Source organism: Dermacentor silvarum, chromosome 3, assembly GCF_013339745.2.
Source record: "Dermacentor silvarum isolate Dsil-2018 chromosome 3, BIME_Dsil_1.4, whole genome shotgun sequence".
Lineage (NCBI taxonomy): Eukaryota > Metazoa > Arthropoda > Arachnida > Ixodida > Ixodidae > Dermacentor > Dermacentor silvarum.
Genome location: NC_051156.1, coordinates 75,697,693 through 75,720,367, shown reverse-complemented (window position 1 = coordinate 75,720,367; position 22,675 = coordinate 75,697,693). Strand labels below are relative to the sequence as shown.

The following is a 22,675-nucleotide window of genomic DNA, read 5'->3' as shown; positions in this document are numbered from 1 at the left end:
CCTCCTTTTACCCGTTTAGAGGAAATACCCGATTTGAATATATTGTTAAACACAACAAAAAGAACATCTGATATTACATGAGCAATCATTCTTATATGTTAAGGCTGCATTCTATCAAGCCCCGCATCTGTGGTTTTCAAAATTCGTATGACTGAAAGTACCTCTTTAGGTGTTCTTGGCAACATGAAAAATGAATGAGGACGACGAGTAAACGAAGTTTTCCAATCGTGTGGTGCATTTACGGACTGATTGAAGAAGAAAATACTGAAGGCAGCAGCGATTTCTTTCGGGTGGCTATAAACCTTACCTTCATGCCTGATAAAAGATATATGATCAATCTTTACATTTCTGTTTGAAAATTCATTCCCAATTTTTCATTTTTTTACTATTATCTTATATACATGCACTAATTCTCTCTTCATAATACTGGCGTTTGGCTTCCTTCAATATAGTATTTAGAGCAGTGCAGAATTTTTTCTACCTGCAAAGCAGGCGAACATCATAAGCTTGCTTTTTTATATCAAGGTTTTCCCGCGCACACGTCGCCTTCAATAATACAATAATCCATATAAATTCTTTGCAAAGCAACGAATTTCAAAAATACCTTCAGTGGGTCAGTAATCTGAGTTACCGAGGACCAACTGATAGTTTCGGTTGTATTAATGAAACTATTGCTGCTCAAAAGAAGTTTGGTGAAAGTAGACATGCTGCGAACACGAGAAATCGAATGGAAGTAAAAAAATATAGGGTAATGATCGGTGATATGCACTTTCGCGAAACCTGCGCAGACGGAAGCACAAAATTTAATAGGGCATAATCAATAAGCGTGCCTACTTCATTACTTCACCTTATCGATTGGGTAATGAGGCACTCGTAACCGAAACATTGAAGTAAGCTAGGAAGGCAGTAGAGGAAAAAGCTGTTTTATTATGTAAGTTAAATATCTAACGGATGATGATAACGTTTTTTTTTCGTGTAATATTATTTCCATTATTCTACTTGCGACGCTGTTTCGGACCCTACAGGATCACCGTATTGGCACACTGGACTATAAGGTGGTGCCAGACGGTATTTCGGAATCACAGCGGCGTCGCTCACGGGTTAAAACAACCTTGTTATGCGCCCTTTCTACCAGAACTAACTCTGAGAAATCCTTTCTTTCTTTGTTGTTTTTTCTTCACTGCATGTGCTCAAGCTTCTTTCGCTCGGATTTGCGGCATCGGGACGATGATCTTTAGGAGGGGGGGGGGGGGGGCATTGGCACGAGCACTTATCATTCTGTCGGGGACTGCATTCCACCCGCTAACAATTTAAGGTTAACAATCAGCGCAAGGCGCGCCTGCATGAATGGAACTTACTGGAATGTCATCGATTGTTCTATCCGTTGTCTGTTGTCACCGAAGCTTGCGTCATCTGACTGTATGCCCGGCGCGAATTGTGTAGTACGTTCTGCAAGACACGCGGGAACCAGCGATTACTCTGGAACCTTCGATACAAAAGCCGACGCGCTGGACCGGCAGATTAAATGTCGACGAACAATGACGGTATTCACCGCTGTCGCTGTGCATTGAGTGTAACTTGCTTTGTGGGAAAAGATTCGCCCATTAAAAGTTAGTTTAGTCTTACACAGTTCTACTGCTTGTTCTTTACCATCACTACTACGTGATAATGTTAGTAACTTCCGTCAAGGCTCTAGTGAAAAGTTATTCATTAATGTCTTTGTAATTATTTTTCCAAAACTCACGCTATTAGCGGATAATAATGTTCACCTGTTTTGCGAACTCTTCTGCGAGAACGCCATGTTGGTTGCGCTCATAAATTTTTTTATAAAAACTATAAAATAAGAAATGAGATTATGGGGCTTTACATGCCAAAACCACGATCTCATTATGAGGCACTCCGTAGTGGGGGGTCCCCAGAATAATTTTGACCACCTGGAGTTCTTTAACGTGCACCTAATGTACGGGTGTTCTTGCATTTCGCCTCCATCGAGATGCGGCCGCCGCGGCCGGGATTTGATCCGGCCACCTCGTGCTTAGCAGAGCAACGCGAAAGCCACTAAACAACAACAGCGGGTATTAAAGTTTGTATATTCGAAATAAATTGCTGTGCGGCCTTTGTTATCTGTGTGGCTGCATGCCAACTGCTGTTATACTTTAAATAACTCTTATGAAAACCAGGCAAGTTTGTGTAATTTGGACGTAATCTTTAAGCCTAGATATTCGCCGTTATATCCAATTCTAGATGCTTCACCACCATGCACATTATTCACGTGTTGTTGCTGCCATACACCACCAATAATGAAGTGTGCGCTCCAATCTTGGAGCTGTGGCCTCTCATTGTGTTGCTTCAGTTTGCCAATTAATCCATCGGGCGAAGGTTGATTCTACGTTTCATTTTGCCATCACGCGATTATTTGCCTTGATGAACTCCACGGTCCACTGATGCACATTTTGAATGCAAATCGCATAGCCTTTCCTATTACATTAGCATTGGACGCCAGAATTCATTATTTGGAGCTGCTGTAAGTATACTAGATGCATACCACTGGTACACTAGAGACCGTTCACAGCGGACAGTTGTCGGGGCAAATGTAAAAGGTGCGATTGACCCCGATACCACACGACGTGATATCTGGCCTTCTGACCACAGCCGAATGTCTGAATCACAGCAACAAGGAGCACGTACTGAGTGAAAACTAGATCAGTTTTTGTTAGCATTCGAATCTGGTAATGCGAATTTTTTAACAAGAGGAGATCACTAGTCGGGCTTCGTACCTACGCGTAATCGCAGTGGATGCTGCCCTGATTATTAACCAAGAACATATGTCTCGCCTGCAGGCATTTCGCTTCTTCGTTGCAGTTGCAGTAATTAAGAGAGAAATGCAAAAACCCTCGTTTACTTAAATTTTGGTGCCCGATAAGAAGCTCCATGTAGTCCAAATTATTATAAAATCGCCCACTAGATCGTGCATCATAATGAGATATCGGTTTGATCACGTTTAATCCTAGAATTTCATTCATATAAAAATAAAAGTGTCTTGTTTCACAGAATTTTTTGTTCTGAGCAAGTACAGTATAAAAAGTATCCTTCACCGACTGCACTGTTGCCGAAGCACGAAACACCAAGGCACATTGGGTGCAGGTATTTAATTACCTCTACATTTTTTAATCCCAATGACTAGTTCTGTGACCGATAAGCTAATTTAATTATTGGGTTGTTAACTGGACAGACGTGTATGTACCTATATATAGCTGAAAATAGCCTCGCTGATTACGCCCATCGGGGAACTATCAACCTCTAGCATGTTGAAAAATATGGCGTTTGTGAAAGGCAATCAAAGCAACAGAAAACCAATAAAGCAACATTATTCACAGTCCACAGTCCACAGACTGATCACGCGTGTAACCACCATACCAACGCAAAGGAGTACTGAGGGGGTAAGAACAATCTGCTGCAAGGCAAAAGAAAACAGCAGAAGTCGTAAGTGCAAATGGATATCGCCGATTCGAGGCGCGCATGCACCGACCGAAAGTACTCGCTCACCGCCACCAGGCTAAAATAATGACTTGTGTCATTTATCACCAGCACTAACATTCTGTGTGCGCTTTCGGTTGGAAGCGTTGCATTACTATCGAATAGCGGATTTCTACCTAATAGTAGAAATATAGCGGTTTTATGCCTTTAAATCAGTGCGTCGTCCGCCACAAAGAAGGGGAATTTAGAAAATGCTCAGTGGCGAGGCGGCCACTTGGCAAATGTTGGCAGAGTCCATGCAGCGACTCTGAAAACAGTCTATAATATGAAACCATGCTATATTTGATAACAACAAGCGTTGCCGTCTGCAGTCTGAAAAATAAGCAACCCCTTAGGACGAGAAGTTTACTGTTTTAATGTACGCAAAACGATTATTTATACAGCGCATCACTCCAAATATTGATTCCTTAAAAAAGTCAGTCGCGCTGTAGTATTAAACCCAGATCCTTCAAGGAGCACAAAATGTGTATTGGATGACGCGAACCTATTTTGTTTTAATACTATCCATGTCGTAGAAACTATATGGGGTCAGCTTTTCGTTGTTTTTTTTTATTTTCGAGCATTTCAGTAAACCGGACACCCATTTTCTAGCGGTATCACACGTATCAAATAAGGTTACAAAGCGATTCTTTTTCTAAACAGACACCACGTAAACTGCGTTATTTCATTTTGTTTAGAAAATGAAATTATTTGGTATTCCATTCGCTCTTCCAACATATATACTTCCCAACCAAGTCACAGACAAGATTGTGTTTTGAATTTGTGGAACTTGATAGACGCATTTATCAACATTTCAATAGATTCATCAGAGAACCGCTCTTTGTATTGTAATGTTTAGCATACTCCTGAGACAGCAAACAAACAAAAACTAATCGATAGATTGGTGGACGCTTTCTAATATAATGTCAACAACGGGATCTTCAGGAGCGGTATAATAATTATTTCAAAGAGATCATGGCTCTGTGAACAATATGAGTCTATGAACTTCGTAGACAATAAATTTATAGTAAAAACACGAAGAAAACTACACTTGATAACATTATTCTTGCTGACGCACGGAATCACATCATGCGTGCTGCTTTGACCGGCTGCATTCTTTCTCGACTCTGCCATGGCTTATATAGAGACCGCTTTCCTTCATCAAACGTTCCTGTCTTCTTAGGAGGCGACTAAGCGCTCTAACCAAATGGCCATTATGAAACCCATTGCGCTGGTAGCTGCTATATATGGTAAGCTATTTTAATGTGGTTCAGCTGTATCAAATGGAAAGTAAAAATGTAAGCGCCAAGTAGCTATGGCTTAGATATCCATTCAAATTCTACTAAATGTTCATGCGATATATATATATATATATATATATATATATATATATATATTTGTACGCATAAGTCTTTTTCGTTTTCTCGGGGGCTTCATTTCACCCACCAACAAGTTAATGTTGCCGTTCAGCGTAAGACGCGCTTGCATGATTTAGAACTTAGGCTAATGTTGAAAGAAGACGAAGTTAATTCCGGCAGAACGTGCTCTTTCATATGGGTTCCGGCGACTACTAATTGTTTAGCCGAAAGCTCGTCAAGTGCACCTGCCTCGAGTATCCGATCGGATTACACTCGACAAAAGCTGCGTTTCAAGACCAAGTGCAAGTCCGTGTGCGAATATTTCGTCATCCCACGCGACATTGAAAATTCCAAGCGGCGGAAGCCCCGTTAGGCCTCGATAGACAACGCGTGAGCGACCGCCTCCCCCCTTGGTAATACAAAGATCGCCCCTACCGAGCGTAGGAGATGGCTTCATCAGAAGATATGGAACTCCAAATACCCCCCCCCCCCCCCGCATCCGAATAACAACGCGGACGAAAACGGGGACACAAGACGGATTTCCGAAGCGGGGATTAGCAAAAGCCAGGGGATCGCCGCCCACAACCAGGCGACAGAAGGCTGGCAGTTAGTTCTATCGCGGTGGCAGCGAGAGGCTGCCAAGCACAATCACAGGGAAAAGGCTTCCAACAACAAGAATAACATTAACGGAGGGCCATCAGCTGACGGCGCGAAAGGAGACGGGCAAAGCAGAGAGACGGGCCTCGGTCGTCGCAACATGCGCCCGGCGAGGGGCAAACCTCTACCACCATTACCGAAGAATGACATCTAAATAATGCTGAAACCTCACAAAGGACTAATGCTCAAGGAATACGTGAAAACAGAAATACCACACGCGATTATTCGCTCTACCGGAACGATAATCCCAGGAAGCAGACCTAACCAACGAAAAATTACCGGAGAGGACTTGATACTGCGAATCCGAGAAGGGACGAATAACATCATCGTCTCCACACCCTCACTGGAGGTGGCGGACGTCATTCGTCGAATAACATGCATGGAGCTGCGTGGCAAACAACACCCCTTCAACGTGTACGTAGCGGATCCAGATGATAGCTACAAAGGGGCGGTGCGCGGATTCCCAGCGCACACCGAATAAGCAGATCTCCAGCAACACCAGCGAGTGAGGACCCAAGGAGTGGCCATTGAAAGTGCCCGAATGCTTGGAAGTTCAAACACCGCTCTCCTCACCTTCTCGGGCGGCACGCGCCCCAAATGCGTGTACTACATGGGAGTAGAGATGCGGTGTACATAGTACAGGCCGACAGTCCAAATGTGCCTGGAGTGCATGGAAGAGGGACACCGCTCGGACGTGTGTCCGAACCCCAAGAACATATGCCGGGGCTGCGGGCTCGAAATTCCACCCCCACAAGTACACGAATGTGACGTGAGGTGCGCCGTGCAGGGCGGCGGGGCACGAGACCAGTCGGTGCCCGAACAAACTGATTGCGGCCAAGCGCGGGAAGACGACTCGCCAGTCTCGATTGCGGGAGCGGTCGGAACAGAGCACCAAAAAAGACACCGGGGTGCTGGTTCGAGCCGACGGAGGAGGACTTCTATCGGCACCGATCGAGATCCAGATCGCTACAAGGAAGCACAGCGATCAGCAATACCCCCTCGAGGGACCCCTCCAGCTCCAGGGCTTCGCAGCGGTCGAATTCACCACTGCCTAAAACGCAGCAGGTGAGCTGGGCGAGGGTTGCTTCTCCCACTGCTCCAAAACAGAACACTGGCGAAAATGAAAAACGCATTCAGGAAATGGAAAAGGAAAACGCGCGACTTAGAGAACAGCTCTTAGAAGAACGCAAACGAAAATCACTAGAGAAGCATATGTCAAAGTTAGAGGCGCGACTAAATAACAAAATACAACAGCTGGAAATGCCGAGTCAGACTAAAGAAATTGCCGAAACAAACGGGGTGACAGATATAACCTCGGACTCCGCGCCGTCTCCGACAACCTCAATCTCCAATAACGCGCCGACAACAGCAGCGCAAATCCAAACAATGATAACAGAAAGTCTAAAAATATTTATGCACGAAGTGATGATCGTAGTCAATAAAAAACTAATAGAATTTCAGCAGCTAAGCACGAGCGATTTTTAAAAACGTAAGGTATTGGTGACACAACAACTTAAGGCAGTCATGCACACAGGCAGTTCCGACCAAAAAACGCGCAATTGCGATTGGAGCGGTTTCGGCAAAAAGCTAAAATACGCCGCTGCATAACAGAGTACGACGGCTCGGACACGGAAATGTCATGGGCTTAAAACAAGAGTGGGCAACATGGCTAATCACACTAAGAAACCATAACGAATAACAAATTCAAAACAATTGGAGATCTGGCAATGGAACTGTCGCTCCGTCTCCAGGAAAGCGGCAGCGCTCCGACAGTTTAGTAAAAACATCGAAATCGCTCCGGACGTGATATGTCTGCAGGAGGCCGGAGCCAAGCCGGCCAAAATGCAGGGATACGACACCCTGAGCGATCCCCAAAATTCGATGGTCGCCGCACTGGTGAGCAAGTCTATAAACGCTCAATTATTAACACTTCCACACATTCAGGGAGATATTCATTCCATAGTTATCAGTATGATGCCAAAGAAACGAAGTAAGGCACACACAATAATCACAAACTTGTACAGTCCCCCAAAAGCGAAGGGGGCGATCTACCACAAATTTTCTCGGCTTCTACCACAAAAGGTTCCACAAAATTCTACCACAAAAGGTTTCATGGGCACCAGGGAGAACGCGGTGGTAGTGGGGGACTTTAACGCACCCCGTATACTATGGGGTTACGCGAAAACATCGCCCAATGGGTTTCTACTCGAGCGTACCGCTACAGTTTGGTGCTTATGGCCAATCAAGCAAATTGGTAAACCGACGCGCACGGGTAACAGCGGCAGCAGAGACACGGCGCCCGACCGTGCATTTACAATTAATGTCAGATACGTGCAATGGGTTCCCCTCGACGAAAACCTGGGAAGCGATCATGACATAATCAGAATAGCGCTCTCCACACCCAACACACGGAGAACAATAGGAACCACCAAGTTAACCGACTGGCCTCGTTATAAAGAAATTCCAGAGGGCACTGGAGGAGTCAGATACCACCTCGACCAACATGCGGGAATGGACAAAATTCCTTCAACAAGTGCATGGGGACACCACCAAAGCCATAGAGCGCATAGCGGAGGCGCGGATGATAGACTCTCACCTAGTCAGCCTATGGGAAGAGAGGCGGAAATTCGTCAGGAGGTGGAAAAGACAACGTCAAACAAACACCTAAGACAACGCATCGCTCTATTGGCTGAGAAAGCCCAAGGCCACACCAACAAGCTATGTAAAAACAAGTGGGCGACGTTCTGCGGAAACCTATCAGGGACTCTGGGAACGACCAGCACGGGATGAATACTCCGGAGTATGCTAGACTCAATGAGCACACGTACTGAGAATAACAAGAAGCTCCAAATTATAGCAGACAACTTCGAGGGTACAAACCAAGAACCAGTGGACGTCCTTCAGAACAAATACATAGGACCCTCCCCAGCGGCGAGATCGCCCTACACGGCGATACCTTACGCGGGAGAGGCCAACCCTAAATTAGACGAAGAAATAACGTACGCTGAAGTGTACGAAGCGGCACAAGCCCCAGTTAAAAACTCGGTACCGGGCCCAGACAGGATCACGAATTCAATGATTCGAAACATGGATTCAGTGGCCCTAGGGAAAATAACAAAGATGTTCAATAGCGAGTACTGGGCCAAGGGAGATTTGCACCAAGAATGGAAATGAGCTAAAATAATCTTGATCCCCAAACCAAAAAAGAATCCCTCGGTCGATACACTCCGGCAGGTATCGCTCACGTCCTGCTTCGGTAAGCTCTATGAGAAGGTGATCCACAGCAGCCTACAGAAAAGAGCGGAGCTGGTTCCCAGAATCCATGATAGTGTAGGAATTAAGGTGACGGCGGCGAACGAGCCGTGCCGTCGTTCCTACTCAGAAGGCGGCGAGCTGAGCAGAGGCTGCGACGACCAGCGTCTCAAGCTCCTGGAACAACACTGCGCGTGCCGAGCTTGCGCTTCGAGCACGCGCTGCGCTTCTTTATTGTTTTCTTCCTTGACCGTCAGCGCCAAGGCACCAGTTGGCAGCGCCGACCAAAGCACTCCACGTTGCAGCGTCGGTGGGCCCTACAGGGCCCCCCGCCCAGACGGAACGTCGATGAAGGAAGTGAGAGAAGCTAAGTTGGATCTTTGTACTCCAGCCTGCATCTTAGGTGCGCCTGTTTAGGCGCAGGCGCAGACGTCCTTGAGGCAAGCGGCTCCGGCAGTGTGGCATTCGCTGTTGTCCTTGCAGGGCTGCCCGATACGTTTCCGGCGGTGGTCTGTAGCTTGTCGCAGGTCTTGCCGTCCAGCGAGCGGACAAACTCGAGAGCACAGTCGCAGAGGTAGCCGAGGCCGGCGGCGGCGCGGCAGGTCAGGTGCTCGGACGTGAGGCTCAAAGGCTCGGATGGCTTGTAGATGTAGCGGCCCTCGCTGCACGAGGCCCCGCGAGGCTCGCACTGGGCGTTGCTCGTGCGGGTGTCCTCGAAGATGGAACGAAGCGCGATGGTTGCCTTGGTGACCTGCGCGTCGATAGGGCCGTGCATTCTAAGACGAACTTGCCGTTGTCGGAGGGAAGCCTCTCCAGCTTGTCGGTGGCGATCTTGGAGACCTTAACGGGGACATCGTTCTTCACTGGGCTTAGGCACGCGTGCTTAGGGTGGAGCGGTGATTGCGGCGTAGTCCTTGTACAGGCGCGAGAGCTGTGGGCCCCTGGGTGGGGGTTACCAGTGTACGGGAATGCGCGCGCAGTGGGCATCGCATCGATGCATCCCTCGAGGTTGAGCCGCGCAGGCCGGGTTGTAACTACCTTTGCAGGCTGCAGGGTTGTTCGAAACTAATCCCCCGATGGGGACGGCGGAGTTATCCGGAGGTTCTCCCAAGCGAGCACTCCTGAAGAAAGCCGGGCGTCTGGCCGGGGGTCGCTTGTGCCCGATTTGTATTCCGGTGGGTAACCGGCGACCGCCTGGTTTCGAACCCGCGACCTCCCGAAGTCGAGGCAGACACTTTACCACTGGGCCACGACTGCGGTGGCTTACGGCGCTGCAGCTTGCCAATATCGAACACGGCGCCGCAACTTTGGTAGGACTAGTGAGGCTTAGCTGCTGCACGGGCGCCCGGTGAAACGGTCCCTCGAGCAGTGCCCGCTGACGGTCTGCATCGAATGGGGTCGCGCGCCGTAGGCTGCCGGCGTCCACGAGTCGAAACTGGTCCTCATAAAGGTCGCCCGAACCATCAGGGCCAGGGTCAGGCCAGTCAGCGCTAAGCGCAGGGCCATGGTCCGAGGGAGTAGCTGACGTGTCACCGCTCTGTGTGGCTGGCATGCTCGTACCGTGACGGGCGTGCTCGCACCATGGCCGGCGTGCTCGTACCGTGGACGGCGTTCTAGTACCGTGAACTGGTGTGCGCCGCGGCCGGTGAGCGTCGTGGCCGGTGAGCGCCGTGGCCGATCACGTCCGGGTCACCATTGTGGGCGAACGAGCCGTGCCGTCGTTCCTACTCAGAAGGCGGCGAGCCGAGCGCAGGCTGCGACGACCAGCGTCTCAAGCTCCTGGAACAACACTGCGCGTGCCAAGCTTGCGCTTCGACCACGCGCTGCGCTTCTTTATTGTTTTCTTCCTTGACAGTCGGCGCCAAGGCACCGGTTGGCAGCGCCGACCAAAGCGCTCCGCGCTGGGCGCTACAATAGGATTTCGCACAGGTTTATTGCGTCCAGACGCGTTCCTCCTACTTAGGGACGAAATTCTAACCAATATACCGTACGCTGACGAGAGACTAGTCCTAGCACTAGACCGCAAAGGAACCTTCGACAACGTCTCTCACGGCGCAATACTCGAGGAACTCGAACTCTCGGGGGCTGTGATGAGCGCACCTACAATTACATAAGGCCGTTTCTTACCAACCGCGAGGCCAGCATCAGTATTGGCCAAATCACATCGCAGATATTTAAAATGCCGAGCAAAGGAACCCCTCAAGGAGCGATAATATCTCCTCTACTCTTCAACATGGCGAGGTGTCGCCTCGCGCGGGATCACGATCGGATGCCCGACCTAGGTTACACGCTTTACGTAGACGATATCACGCGGTTAGTGAGCAGAGGTTCCTTGGGGGATAAAGAATGCACGCTCCAAACCGCGGTATTTTCCCGAACGAGCGGGCTGAAGTGCGCGCCCGCAAAGTCCGAGGTCATCCGGATACACGCGAAAGGCTATAAATCCACAGGGTCGATTAACATTGTGGTTGAGGGCCATATGGTCCGTGAGGTACCTACGATGCGAGTCCTAGGTTTGTGGCTTAAGAGCGGATGGAGAGTAAGCACAGACGCTCAAAACCCTCAAATCCGCAACCCACAACATAGCCGAAATGATACGTTGAGTGACGTATAAAAATCGGGAATGCGAGAAATCGATACTTTAAGGCTCGTACAGGCCTTAGTGATTAGTCGAATCACACAGGGCTTGCCCTACCAAATCCTGAACAGGGAAGAGGAAAGTTGGCCAACACGATAATTCGAACAGCTTTCAAGGCAGCTCTGGGCCTGCCTAAATGTCTGCCTCCCTAACACGGAGCGCATGCTAGCTTTGGGAGTACATAATACTTTCGAAGAACTGAGGCAGGCCACTCTGATGCGACAGAGGGAGCGCCTCAGCCTCACAAAAACTCGGTACGCCAATATTGGCTCGACTTAATATTCCAGCATACCTGGTTTATCTCACCGAACAGGTCGTACCTCTCCCTCCTTCGGTGAGATCCAAAATTACAGTAGCTCCAATTCCCAAGAATATGCATCCCGAGTAAAACAAGGAAAGGCGCAATGCACGCGCACAACATATTCAATCGACGTACTCCAATAACGCTAGGTGCAATACGTACTACACGGACGCAGCTGCGTATGCAGGGGTGACCGGGCAGTGCTACCAACGGAGGTACGCCCTGGCAGTCGTGAACGCCATCAGCCAGCAGCAAATTAACGCGTCGACCACGGCGGCCTCCCCCACCTCGGCCGAAATGTTAGTAGTGGCGATCGCGCTCGCTCACGCAGAGCGTTCGGAAAGGGACTCGGTCGTGGTCACTGTCTCCCGGGAGACATGTTGCATGTTTCTAAAGGGGCACGTGACTGCGGCTTGCATCGTGATAATCCCTAAATCGTTCAACCACCGCCAACGCCTACTCCGGTGCCCGGGACACGCGGGGCTACAGGGGAACGAACAGGCTAACGCGTTAGTTAGCTCGAGCGTCTACTAACCGAGCGATGGCGTCCTCTTCGAACCCCAACCCCTCACACTATCCCTCACGAAATCCCGTCAATTGAAATGTAAAAGACATCCTTGCTCATCAGCGCGGAGTCCGCAGAAAATACCCGCCCCCTCATCCACAACTTAGGGGGAAGAGGCCGCCAATTGGCGCAAAATACAGACCGGGGTATTCCCCATCTAAAAATGCTAAACGCCATGTATCCCGTTCGTTTAGGGCCAAGTGCCCTTGGTGCGGTGGCATACCTACGCTAATACATGTACCCTGGGAGTGCACTAAGCACCCTCATAGGCCAACTAACAATATAACAATGGAGAAGTGGGAGGGAGAGCTCACCCGTTCCGACTTGGCAGGACAAAAGTCCTTAATTAGCCACGTCAGGCAGGCGGCAGAGGCCAGTGGGGCCCTGGAGTGAGGGGCTCCGACCACCGGTCCTTAAAATGTTTCCCAGTCAAAAAGTGTATATATATATATATATATATATATATATATATATATACGCGAATGTTATCGTTGATTATATCTCTTGCATACGTCCTCACCGAACGTTGTACAGGGTGTTTCACTGAACCTGGGCAATATTTTAAATATATGCACATGTTACGTAGCTGGACAGAACAAAGGTAATGTTGTTCGCCCTCGCTTGCCGATAGATTATCATTAGCATTCTGCCTCATTATACAAGTAGGCTTAATCAAGTAATGAATTTCTCAATTGCTACAATTAGGACAAAAGTGTTGTGGCAACCTTTTCTTCTGGCTCGTAGCCAGTTTAGACATGAGTGAGTAGTGGGGGACGGCGGAGGAGGTGAAACGATGTAGCAGGTCAAGTGAAGGGACGTACAAATAATTCCTCGGTGGTCTTAACTGTGCTTGGTGGTCCCACATTTACTGGTGACCCGGACAAATTGTACACCAACATGAGAAACTCCCGATACAGTTTTCTGTTGCGGAATACGGGCTGCATAAAAGTGTTTTTCCGTGCATGAAAGATTTCCGCGAATACACAGAAAATGTCTCGAGCAGCCAGTCGCGCGGCAATTTTGTGCGTATTCGCAGGCTTCTTGCGCACTCGGAAAACCACTTTTTTTGTAGCACGTATTGAGCAACAGACACAATCTCTCCAGTGCTATTTACTGCACACCCGCCGTGGTTGCTCACTGGCTATGGTGTTGGGCTGCTGAGCACGGCGTCGCGGGATTGACTCCCGGTCCCGGCGGCCACATTTCGATGGGGGCGAAATGCGAAAACACCCGTGTACTTAGATTTAGGTGCACGTTAAAGAACCCCAGGTGGTCCAAGTTTTGGAGTCCCCCACTACGGCGTGCCTCATATTCAGATCGTGGTTTTGGCACGTAAAACCCCATAATTAATTATTTACTCCATGCTCAGAAGAAGTATTCAAGCTCTAAGACTGGGAGGGCTTAGGAGTGAGGATCAACGGCGAATATCTCAGCAACCTTCGGTTTACAGATGACATTGTCCTATTCAGCAACAATGGGGACGAATTAGAACAAATGAATGAGGACCTTAACCGAGAAAGTATACATGTGGGGTTGAAGACTAATATGGAGAAGACAAAGATAATGTTCAATAGCATGGCAAGGGAACAAGAATTCAGGATAGCCAGTCAGCCTCTAGAGTCTGTAAAGGAGTACGTTTATCTAGGTCAATTACTCACAGGGGCCCTAATCATGAGAAAAAAATTTACAGAAGACTCAAATTTGGTAGGAGTGCATATGTCAGGCATTGCCAAATCCTGACTGGGAGCTTACCACAGTCGTTGAAAAGCAAAGTGTATAATCATTGCATTCTACTGGTGTAATATATGGGGCAGAAACTTGTAGGTTAGCAAAGAAGCTCGAGAACAAGTTAAGGACCGCACAAAGAGCGATGTAACGAAAAATGTTCGGCCTAACGTTCAGAGACAGAAAGACAGCGGTGTGGATCAGAGAGTAAATGGGGATAGCCGATATTTTACTTGACATTAGGAGAAAAAGTGAAGCTGGGCAGGCCAATGCGTAGGATGGATAACCATTGGACCATTAGAGTTACAGAATGGATACCAAGAGAAGGGAAGCGTAGTCGAGGACGGCAGAAAACTAAGGGGGGTTATGACGCTAGTAAAGTTGCAGGCGCGAATTGGAATCAGCTAGCACAAGACAGGGGCAATTGGAGATCACAGCGAGAGGCCTTCGTCCTGCAGTGAACATAAATATAGGCTAATGATGATGATGATGGAGCAACAGAAAGCCGTGTAGGGAGTTTTTAACGTTGCTCTAGATTTTTCTCACGGGCACCTTTATCTAATTATAGAAATTGAGAAGGTGAATAAATAATTAGGAATAATTATGTAATTCGGCGGAAGGAAAAAAATTATCTGAGTAACTCCAAGCGATGGCCACATTACAATTGGCTCGGTTCAGCTACATAACGTGCGCATATTTTAAATGTTTGGCCCAAGGTAAGTATAAAAACACCCTGTATAATCAGAGTGCATGCGCGACATGAATTGTGTAGCAGTTTCTGGAAACCAGGCGGGCACCAGCGGAAATACTGGAGTCTTCAGTCTTCGACGAGCGATGTATACAAGCCGAGGCATTTGACCCGCAGGTCAGATTTTCGACTATGGCCGACTGTGTTCGCCGCTATCGTTGCTGTTTTTGTGGGCTCAGGTTCGCCGAACAAAAAACGCAGTTGCCTCATCCATAGTTTTGCTACTGTGTTCTTCACCGTCATTACTACGTGAGAGTTTATATATATATATATATATATATATATATATATACACTCGTTTATTTATGTGTGTGTGTGTATTCTTTTCTCATTATCAGTCCAGCTGGGCCTTCATCGGTTGTTCTTGCATTGTTTTGTAATGTCTCCCACCTTCACAATTACTTTCATGGTTCCAGCTTTCTTCCTTTAGCTTTTGTCTTACGCAATATTAAACTGGTTGTATATATTACTTTTTTACTTTGAGTGATGTGTGAGGCACGTAATTTTCCTAATGTATGTCCGAGGCCACTATTTTCTAATGCAAGTACAAGCATATAAATTTATTGAAACAGATATCTGTGCGCCTGTAAGGTAACAGATTTCTCCTTTTCGATGTTGATGAGATGCCTTTCGGAAAGCATATCTAATGTAAAAGCTGTCCATTATTGCCGAAGAAGGGACCGCCACCTCCGTCAGGCTACTCCGTAAATAATATTTTATGTGGCTGCTACCTTCTTGTTATCCTAGAAATAGAAACTTCAATTAAATTGAATCTAAAATTGTATCATTGATGACCATCTGTGCACTCAGCAGCAGCACACCGCACTGAGCCGCCGCTGCAGAACTTGTTCACCATCGTACGCTGGGGCATACATAATCAATGTATGCACATTGAACAAACCACAACATTGCTTCTAATCTTTATTTATAAAATGATTGACATCTTTCACTTCTGTGTCGTTACTCTAGGGGCAATTTGGCTATTTCGGGGGAAAAAAGAAGGCACAGGCTCCCATAAGAATTCACTATGTGAAAACGTTAAAACTAGACAACCTCTTTTGCTCTCCGTTGGAAATTTGCGAAATTCATTTCGCAATCCTTATGGCGTCATAAATAGCCAAGTAGCATTGCCATCAAGTGACAGATCCTAGCACTGCCAAACGGATTGTGCTGTTTTTACGTAGGGCGTAGCATTGAAAGCGGTAGCAAGGTCTTGCGTTCCGTTGCTCAAAAGCTCCTCAAACGGCGTTCTAAAATAAGCGGGGGCGATATGCTGCCGCGACAAAGGTGCTCCTGCTGTGCAGTTGAAAAAGCGCACTTACAGCTATAAGGCGTCTCAAAGCTCCTTGCGTTGCCCAAGCGCAGTATCTCAACGGTGAACTTATAGTGAGACCGTAGGAAACGCGTCAGCGTTTGTAACTTGAAGTTTGAAGTTTATTTGACCGGCCTTCTTACAGGAACGGGAACAGAGACTAAATTCTACATAGCCTGACAAAAGGCCTTCGTGCCTACGGTCGCTTTCGCTGACATCACTGTATGCACACAAGTGTACAGCAGTTATGCTAAAGTTTGGGCCCGCAGGGATCATGCCTGTAGTGGAAGCAGAAGAGCGCGCATGGGCAGCGAGCTAGTAATTGGTGCCGCTCAGGAACTAAACTAAGTGGTGCAATATATATATTATAAGACCGAGACCGACCAAGCTGTCAAGCGCGGCCCGAAGAACTTCCTCGAGAACTTGGGAAATAAACGCCTTGCCACGGTCACTCAGAAGAACGCGAGGAGCCCCGTGGCGCAAAACGATGGAGCGCAAAAAAAAGTCAGCGACCTCAGACGCGGTACCGGATCACAGAGGGGCAGTCTCGGCATATCTGGTTCGACCGAAGTGACAATCCAACGGTGACCGGAGGGTGTCAAAGGCAAGGGACCATATAAATCAATGCCAACAAATTCAAATGGTGCGTCCGGGCAAGGGATAGGTTATAGTAAACCGGCAGGAGCGGATGTCGAGCGTTTTCGGTGCTGACATGACGCACAAGAGGCAAAGTATTTGGCCACCGTTGTGGATAGGCCAGGCCAGAAGCAGCGTGTCTTGATGCGGTCGTAAGTCTTGTGGAAGCCTAAGTGGCCAGCCGATGCCTCGTCGTGAAGTGCCTCTAATATTCGCAGGCGAAGGCAGCGAGGTAGAACTGGGACCCACCGGTGACCTGTTGGGTGATAAACGTAGCGGTGTAGCACGCCATCTTGCAGGCGGAATTGTCGAAGTTGGCGTCGCAAGCGGCTGTTGGGTGGTTCGGCGAACCCACTAAGGCGATCCATGAGAGGTCGACAGTAGGAGTCGGCCCGCTGAAGCAAGACGAAATCAGAGCGTGATGAAAGCTTAACTAGGTCCGGGGGCGTTATCGAGAGCTGGTGTGAGGCAGGCGTAGCATCGGAAGAACGTGGTGGGGAAGACGACGACGCGTTACCGGGAGAGAGCGAGAGTGGGCAGCGAGACAATGCGTCTGCATCATGATGACTTTTTCCAAACTTGTACGCTATTGTAAAGTCATATTCCTGCAAGCGGAGTATCCAGCGTCCTAAGCGTCCTGACATGTTTTTCATTGATGACAGCCAACACAGAGCATGATGGTCGGTGCCGATGGTGAAGTGGCAACCATAAAGGTAGGGGCGAAATTTCTGAATCGACCAAACGATAGCCAGGCACTCTTGCTCTGTAATGGTTCCGCTCAGCTGGAGAAAGTGTGTGGCTGGCATATGCGATGACTTGCTCTTTAGAGGCTGCATTGCGTTGCAAAAGTACTGCACCAATACCTTGTGCGCTTGCGTCAGTATGTAGTATGGTGGGGGCTCGATCATCGAAGTGGCGAAGCACTGGTCCGGAAGTAAGATGTTGCCTAAGAGCTTGAAAAGCCAACTCGCATTCGTTAGTCCATGTGAAAGAAGCACCGGTAACCAGCAGCTTGTGTAGAGGAGCTGCTATTGCAGCAAAGTTGCGTATAAATCGACGAAAATATGACGCCAAGCCGAGGAAACTACGTAGATCTTTCTGCTGCTGGGGGCGAGGAAAGTGGAGAACAGCACTAATCTTTTCGGGGTCTGGCTGGATGCCATCTTTTGAGACGACGTGGCCCAATACTTTTATGCTCTTGCTTGCAAATTTGCATTTTTTTTGTATTGATCTGCAGACCAGCATTTGCAAGGCACTTGAGAACTTCGTCTAATCGATGAAGATGTTGACCGAAGTTAGACGAAAAGACGACAATATCATCCAGATAACAGAGGCAGGTCTTCCATTTTAGTCCACGAAGTACGTTATCTATCATGCGCTAAAATGTGGCGGGAGCGTTACAAAGGCCAAAAGGCATCACGTTAAATTCATAAAGTCCGTCTGGTGTAGCGAATGCGGTCTTTTCTTTGTCAGTCTCGTTCATAGAAATTTGCCAATATCTTGATCGAAGATCAAGGCTGGAAAAATACTCCGCCCCTTGCAGTGTGCCCAAAGCGTCGTCAATTCGAGGTATTGGATATACGTCCTTGTGTGTGATCTTAATGAGCGCTCGATAATCGACGCAAAAGCGAACTGAGCCATCTTTTTTCTTTACAAGAACCACGGAAGAAGCCCAGGAGCTAGATGAAGGTCGTATTATCTTCCGTGCAAGCATGTCAGCAACCTGTTGTTCAATGACCCTCCGTTCGGACGGCGAGACACGATAGGGGCGTCGTCGTATGATAGCGGAACCATCGGTTTCGATGCGGTGTGTAGCCACAGATGTTTGGCCCCACACAGAGGAACCGCTATCGAAACAGGCTTTGTGCTTCGCCAAGACCGCCAGTAAGGCTTCGAACTGCGCGGCGGTTAGGTTTAGAACCAAGAACGGCTGCGGAGGGAAAGAGTCATCCAAACCTGAGGTTGGTGCTGGCGATGAAGAAGGGCAAAGCGTGACTGTAGAGATAGGTTGACTGTCGGCGAGGGTTGCCGCAGTCATCCCTTTGGGCAGCATCACAGGATCTGGGGTCGTGTTGCAGGCAGACAGGAGGGCGCGGCCACGTGAAAACCGGACGAGACAGGCGGCAATGAGGATTCCGCGAGAAGTGCAGCGGGAAGTAGGGGGGACTAGAGCGTCTCCGTCGGCGATCTGGCTGGATGTTACGGCTACAACGTCTTCGTGACCAGGACGCAGTACGTGTCGACAGCGATGGCCAAGTTCACGCATGAAGGTGAAGAGTCCGTAACAGGTGCAAGCGCTATATCCGTGATATGAACAACTTCCTCTACATGAAATGACGGCTGAAGCAGAATGTAGGAAGTCCCAACCCAGGATAAGTTCATGGATACACGTTGGAAGGACGATAAACTCAATGTGGTGGCGAATGCCGTCTATGAGAACACGAGCAGTACACTGTCCGTCGGGGTGAATGAATGCATTATTAGCACCACGCAAAATAGGTCCAAGATAAGGCGTTTTTACTTTCCGGAGCCGTGAACACAGATCACTACGAAGAACGGAAATGGCGGCACCGGTATCGATGAGAGCTGACGTGGAAACACCTTCAACAGTTACTTAAAGCATGTTGGCCGGGCGAACAGGAGGAATTTTTGAAGACCGATAGAGAGCAGTTTCCCCTCCAAAAACTGCAACAGTTAGTTTTCCGAGTGCTGGTCGGTAAGGTGGGAAGTGGGGCGAAGCGGCGATGTAGAGCGCCGGTAAGGCAAAGGACAACGACGTCTGGCCGAGCGGGAACTATGAGGCAGACTGGGAGCAGCTGGAGGAGACGGAGAACGGTGCTGTGGGAACGAGTACAAGCCGGGATAGTAGGCGTCTGGTCGGCGAGTACGGTCTCTCTCGTGCTCAGCATAGCCTCGTCTTTCATCCTGCTGGCGACGGCGGCAGAAGCGAGATATATGGCCGCGTATACCACAGTAAAAACAAACCGGACGAGGTGGACGCCACTGCGGGTAGGATGGCGCAGCAAGTGCTCTGGTACCCATCGAAGCCAAATGGTCATAGGTAACGTCAGGAGGCACGGAGGTCACGATAGGGGCGAGTAGCGAAGCAACATCCGCGTAGGTAGGTGTGGGGCGCGCTACCGGAGCAAGATGTGTAGTGGGTGAAGTCATCGCTGCCAACTCCTGCTTTACGACCTCGCGCAAGTCGAAGGTGGGGGTTGAGGCACAGGCAGCAGGTGGACGCCTCAGGTCATGTATTTGAAGCTCTTCGCGGATGATGGTGCGGATGAGAGCACGTAGATCTGAATAATGCGGAACCTGGGGATCGCCGCTGTCATGTTGAAGACGAAGAGACTGCAGCTCGTCTAGGCGCTGACACGTGGAAGTGATGTCTTCGACAGAAGCCGGATTTTGCACGATTAAGGCGTTGAACGCTACAGACCAAATGCCTTTTAATATGTGTCGAATGCGTTCGGCTTCCGTCATGCTAGGGTTCGCACGGCGGCACAGGGGCCAAGACATCCTTTATGTACGATGTGTAAGACTCTTGTGGAAGTTGAAGGCGCGTACCCAGCTTCTGTTTGGCGACTTCTGCACGGCCAGACGAGGAAGCAAAGATTTGACGCAGCTTAGTGGTAAACGTGGACCAATCCGCGATGTCGGATTCGTGGTTGAAATACCACGTCTTTGCAACAGCAGTCAAGTAGAATGCGACGTGCCTCAATATCTGGGTGTCGGTCCACTTATTGCAAGAACTCACGCGGTCGTAGTTGTCGATCCAATCGTCGACGTCATCACCGCGGAGGCCCGCAAAGACAGGGGGATCGCGGTGAGGGCTCGTCACAGTCCAAGAGGGCACCGCAGGCGGAGTCGTCTGTGTGGTAGGGTTAGAGGCGCCGGAAGAGCGAGGGTTGGAAGTGTCCATCGTTGTAGGGGTAGCCGGGCGCAGGCGGCGACCGTAACGTAGCTCCAGGGAGGACGGGAACGCGAGAGGACGTCGGGATCTTGACGCACCTCTACCACTTTATAAGACCGAGACCGACCAAGCTGTCCAAGCGCTTTTTATCCCAAAAAGGAAAGCGCCCCAGCTCATGCGCGAAGAAGTAGAAGAACAGGGAAGATGATGATGGCTATGTACAAATGAAAACGACGAAGTACGTTAATAGTGCTTACAATATATATTAATATATTAATTGTGACAGAGCGATTAAGAAGACGTTTGGAGATGACCTGAAGAAGACGACGCTCCGGACTTCGCGAGCTATGATCTTGTCAGCCGCTCCCATTCTTGTAAATACGGTGTAAATATATTCCTTGCTTCTTTTTCCCGTAACATTTTTGGTGGAGTTTGCGGGCTCAAGCACAAGTCAGATTTACGCAGCGGGCGCTCCTTGGCTGCATCTACCATAGCAGCTCAAGGCGAGGATGCTTCGGGCTCGTCGGCCCCCACGCCAACCGTCATTCTGGCACAACCGCGCGACTCCGGCACCTATTCCGGCACGGACAACACGGATGTTGAAGATTGGCTTCAACTTTATGAGCGGGTGAGCAAGAGCAACCACTGGAACCAGACCGCCATGCTGGCTACTTTGATATTCTATCTCGCGGGAACGGCACGCGTCTGGTTTCAGACTCACGAGGAGGAACTTACCACCTGGGATATTTGTAAACAAAAGCTCACGGATTTGTTTGGCAAGCCTGTTGGACGTCAGCGCGCCGCTCAAAAAGACCTCACTTCGCGTGTCCAGACGTGCACCTCACATACATTCAAGACGGGCTCGCTCTGTGCCGGAAAGTGGATCCGAGAATGCCCGAAGCTGATAAAGTCGCACATGTCATTAAGAGCATAGCAGATGATGCTTTTCACCTTCTCGTGTTTAAGAATTCTTCTACTGTACAAGCCATCATTACCGAATGCCGGCGATTTGAAGAAGCCAAGAGCCGTCGCATTGCCCACCCATTTCCCCGCCTCCCCAACACGGCTGCTACGTCCACCTGTGAAGACCTCCGCAGTCTGCCTACGCCCAATCGCTCTGATGACATCGTCCACATCATCCGGCGTGAAATTGAAGCCACATCTCCTATGCCGACCCCAACCCTTGGCTCCGACAATTGCCAGGCCACCGTTTCCCTCATCCAGACCGTCGTACGCCCGGAATTGGCCAACGTTGGCTTGACCAACGTCTGCTCCATTAATCGGCCTGACTACGCTTCGTCCACCTCTGGCATGCGCCCTCGAAACGTGAATGCCCCTCCGCGGTATCGCAACCCAGCTGAATGGCGCACTCCAGACGACAAGCCGGCCAATATGCTTCACTTGTGGCCGTATCGGTCATATGTCACGTCACTGCCGCTCTTCGTGGAATTCGACCCCTTGGCCATATCTCCCATCCGACCGTCCGCCTCATGCTGCTTCTCGCTTCCCACCGCACACGCAACCAGCAACTCCTGGCGACACTTCACGGCCCACTCGCTCTAGCCGCTCTCCTTCGCCACATCGCCGCTTCTCCAGCTCGCCCCCATCGCATCGGTCACCGTCCCCAAGCTCCTTCCGGCGCACGCTTTCGGAAAACTAACGGGTGCAGCACCTAGAGGTGATGCTGCTATACCGACCCGACGCCAAAATCCTCTTCTGACCCTGCCCACACATCGGAACCTCATCAAAGTGAACGTGGATGGTGTACCTGTTACGGCTCTGATTGACACTGGCGCGCATGTATCTGTGATGAGTGCTCAGCTTCGCCATCTTAAGAAAGTCGTCACTCCTGCCCCGTCGCCTGTGCTCCGAGTCGCCGAGGGGGGAACGCCGGCCGTTATTGGCATGTGTCCAGCTCGTGGAGTGTCGCCGATCATCATACTTCTGTTTTATTTTATGTCCTCGAACACTGCCCTCACGACCTAATCCTGGGACTTGACTTTCTCTCAGCTCATTCCTCCTTCATAGACTGTTCTGTAGGTGTTGTGCAA

The 22,675-nt window shown here is 49.3% G+C and overlaps 1 protein-coding gene across 2 annotated transcripts in view; it reads left to right on the top strand.

Moving 5' to 3' along the window:
* Positions 1-4,708: 4,708 nt before the first annotated feature.
* LOC125943829 (evasin P672-like) overlaps positions 4,709-22,675 on the top strand; it is a 305,979-nt gene continuing 288,012 nt past the window's right edge. For both annotated transcript variants that reach the window (XM_049663359.1, XM_049663360.1), the window contains exon 1: positions 4,709-4,766. In XM_049663359.1, coding sequence (XP_049519316.1) covers positions 4,724-4,766 — 43 coding nt within the window. In that variant the 5' untranslated portion in view covers positions 4,709-4,723. The remainder of the gene's footprint in view (positions 4,767-22,675) is intronic.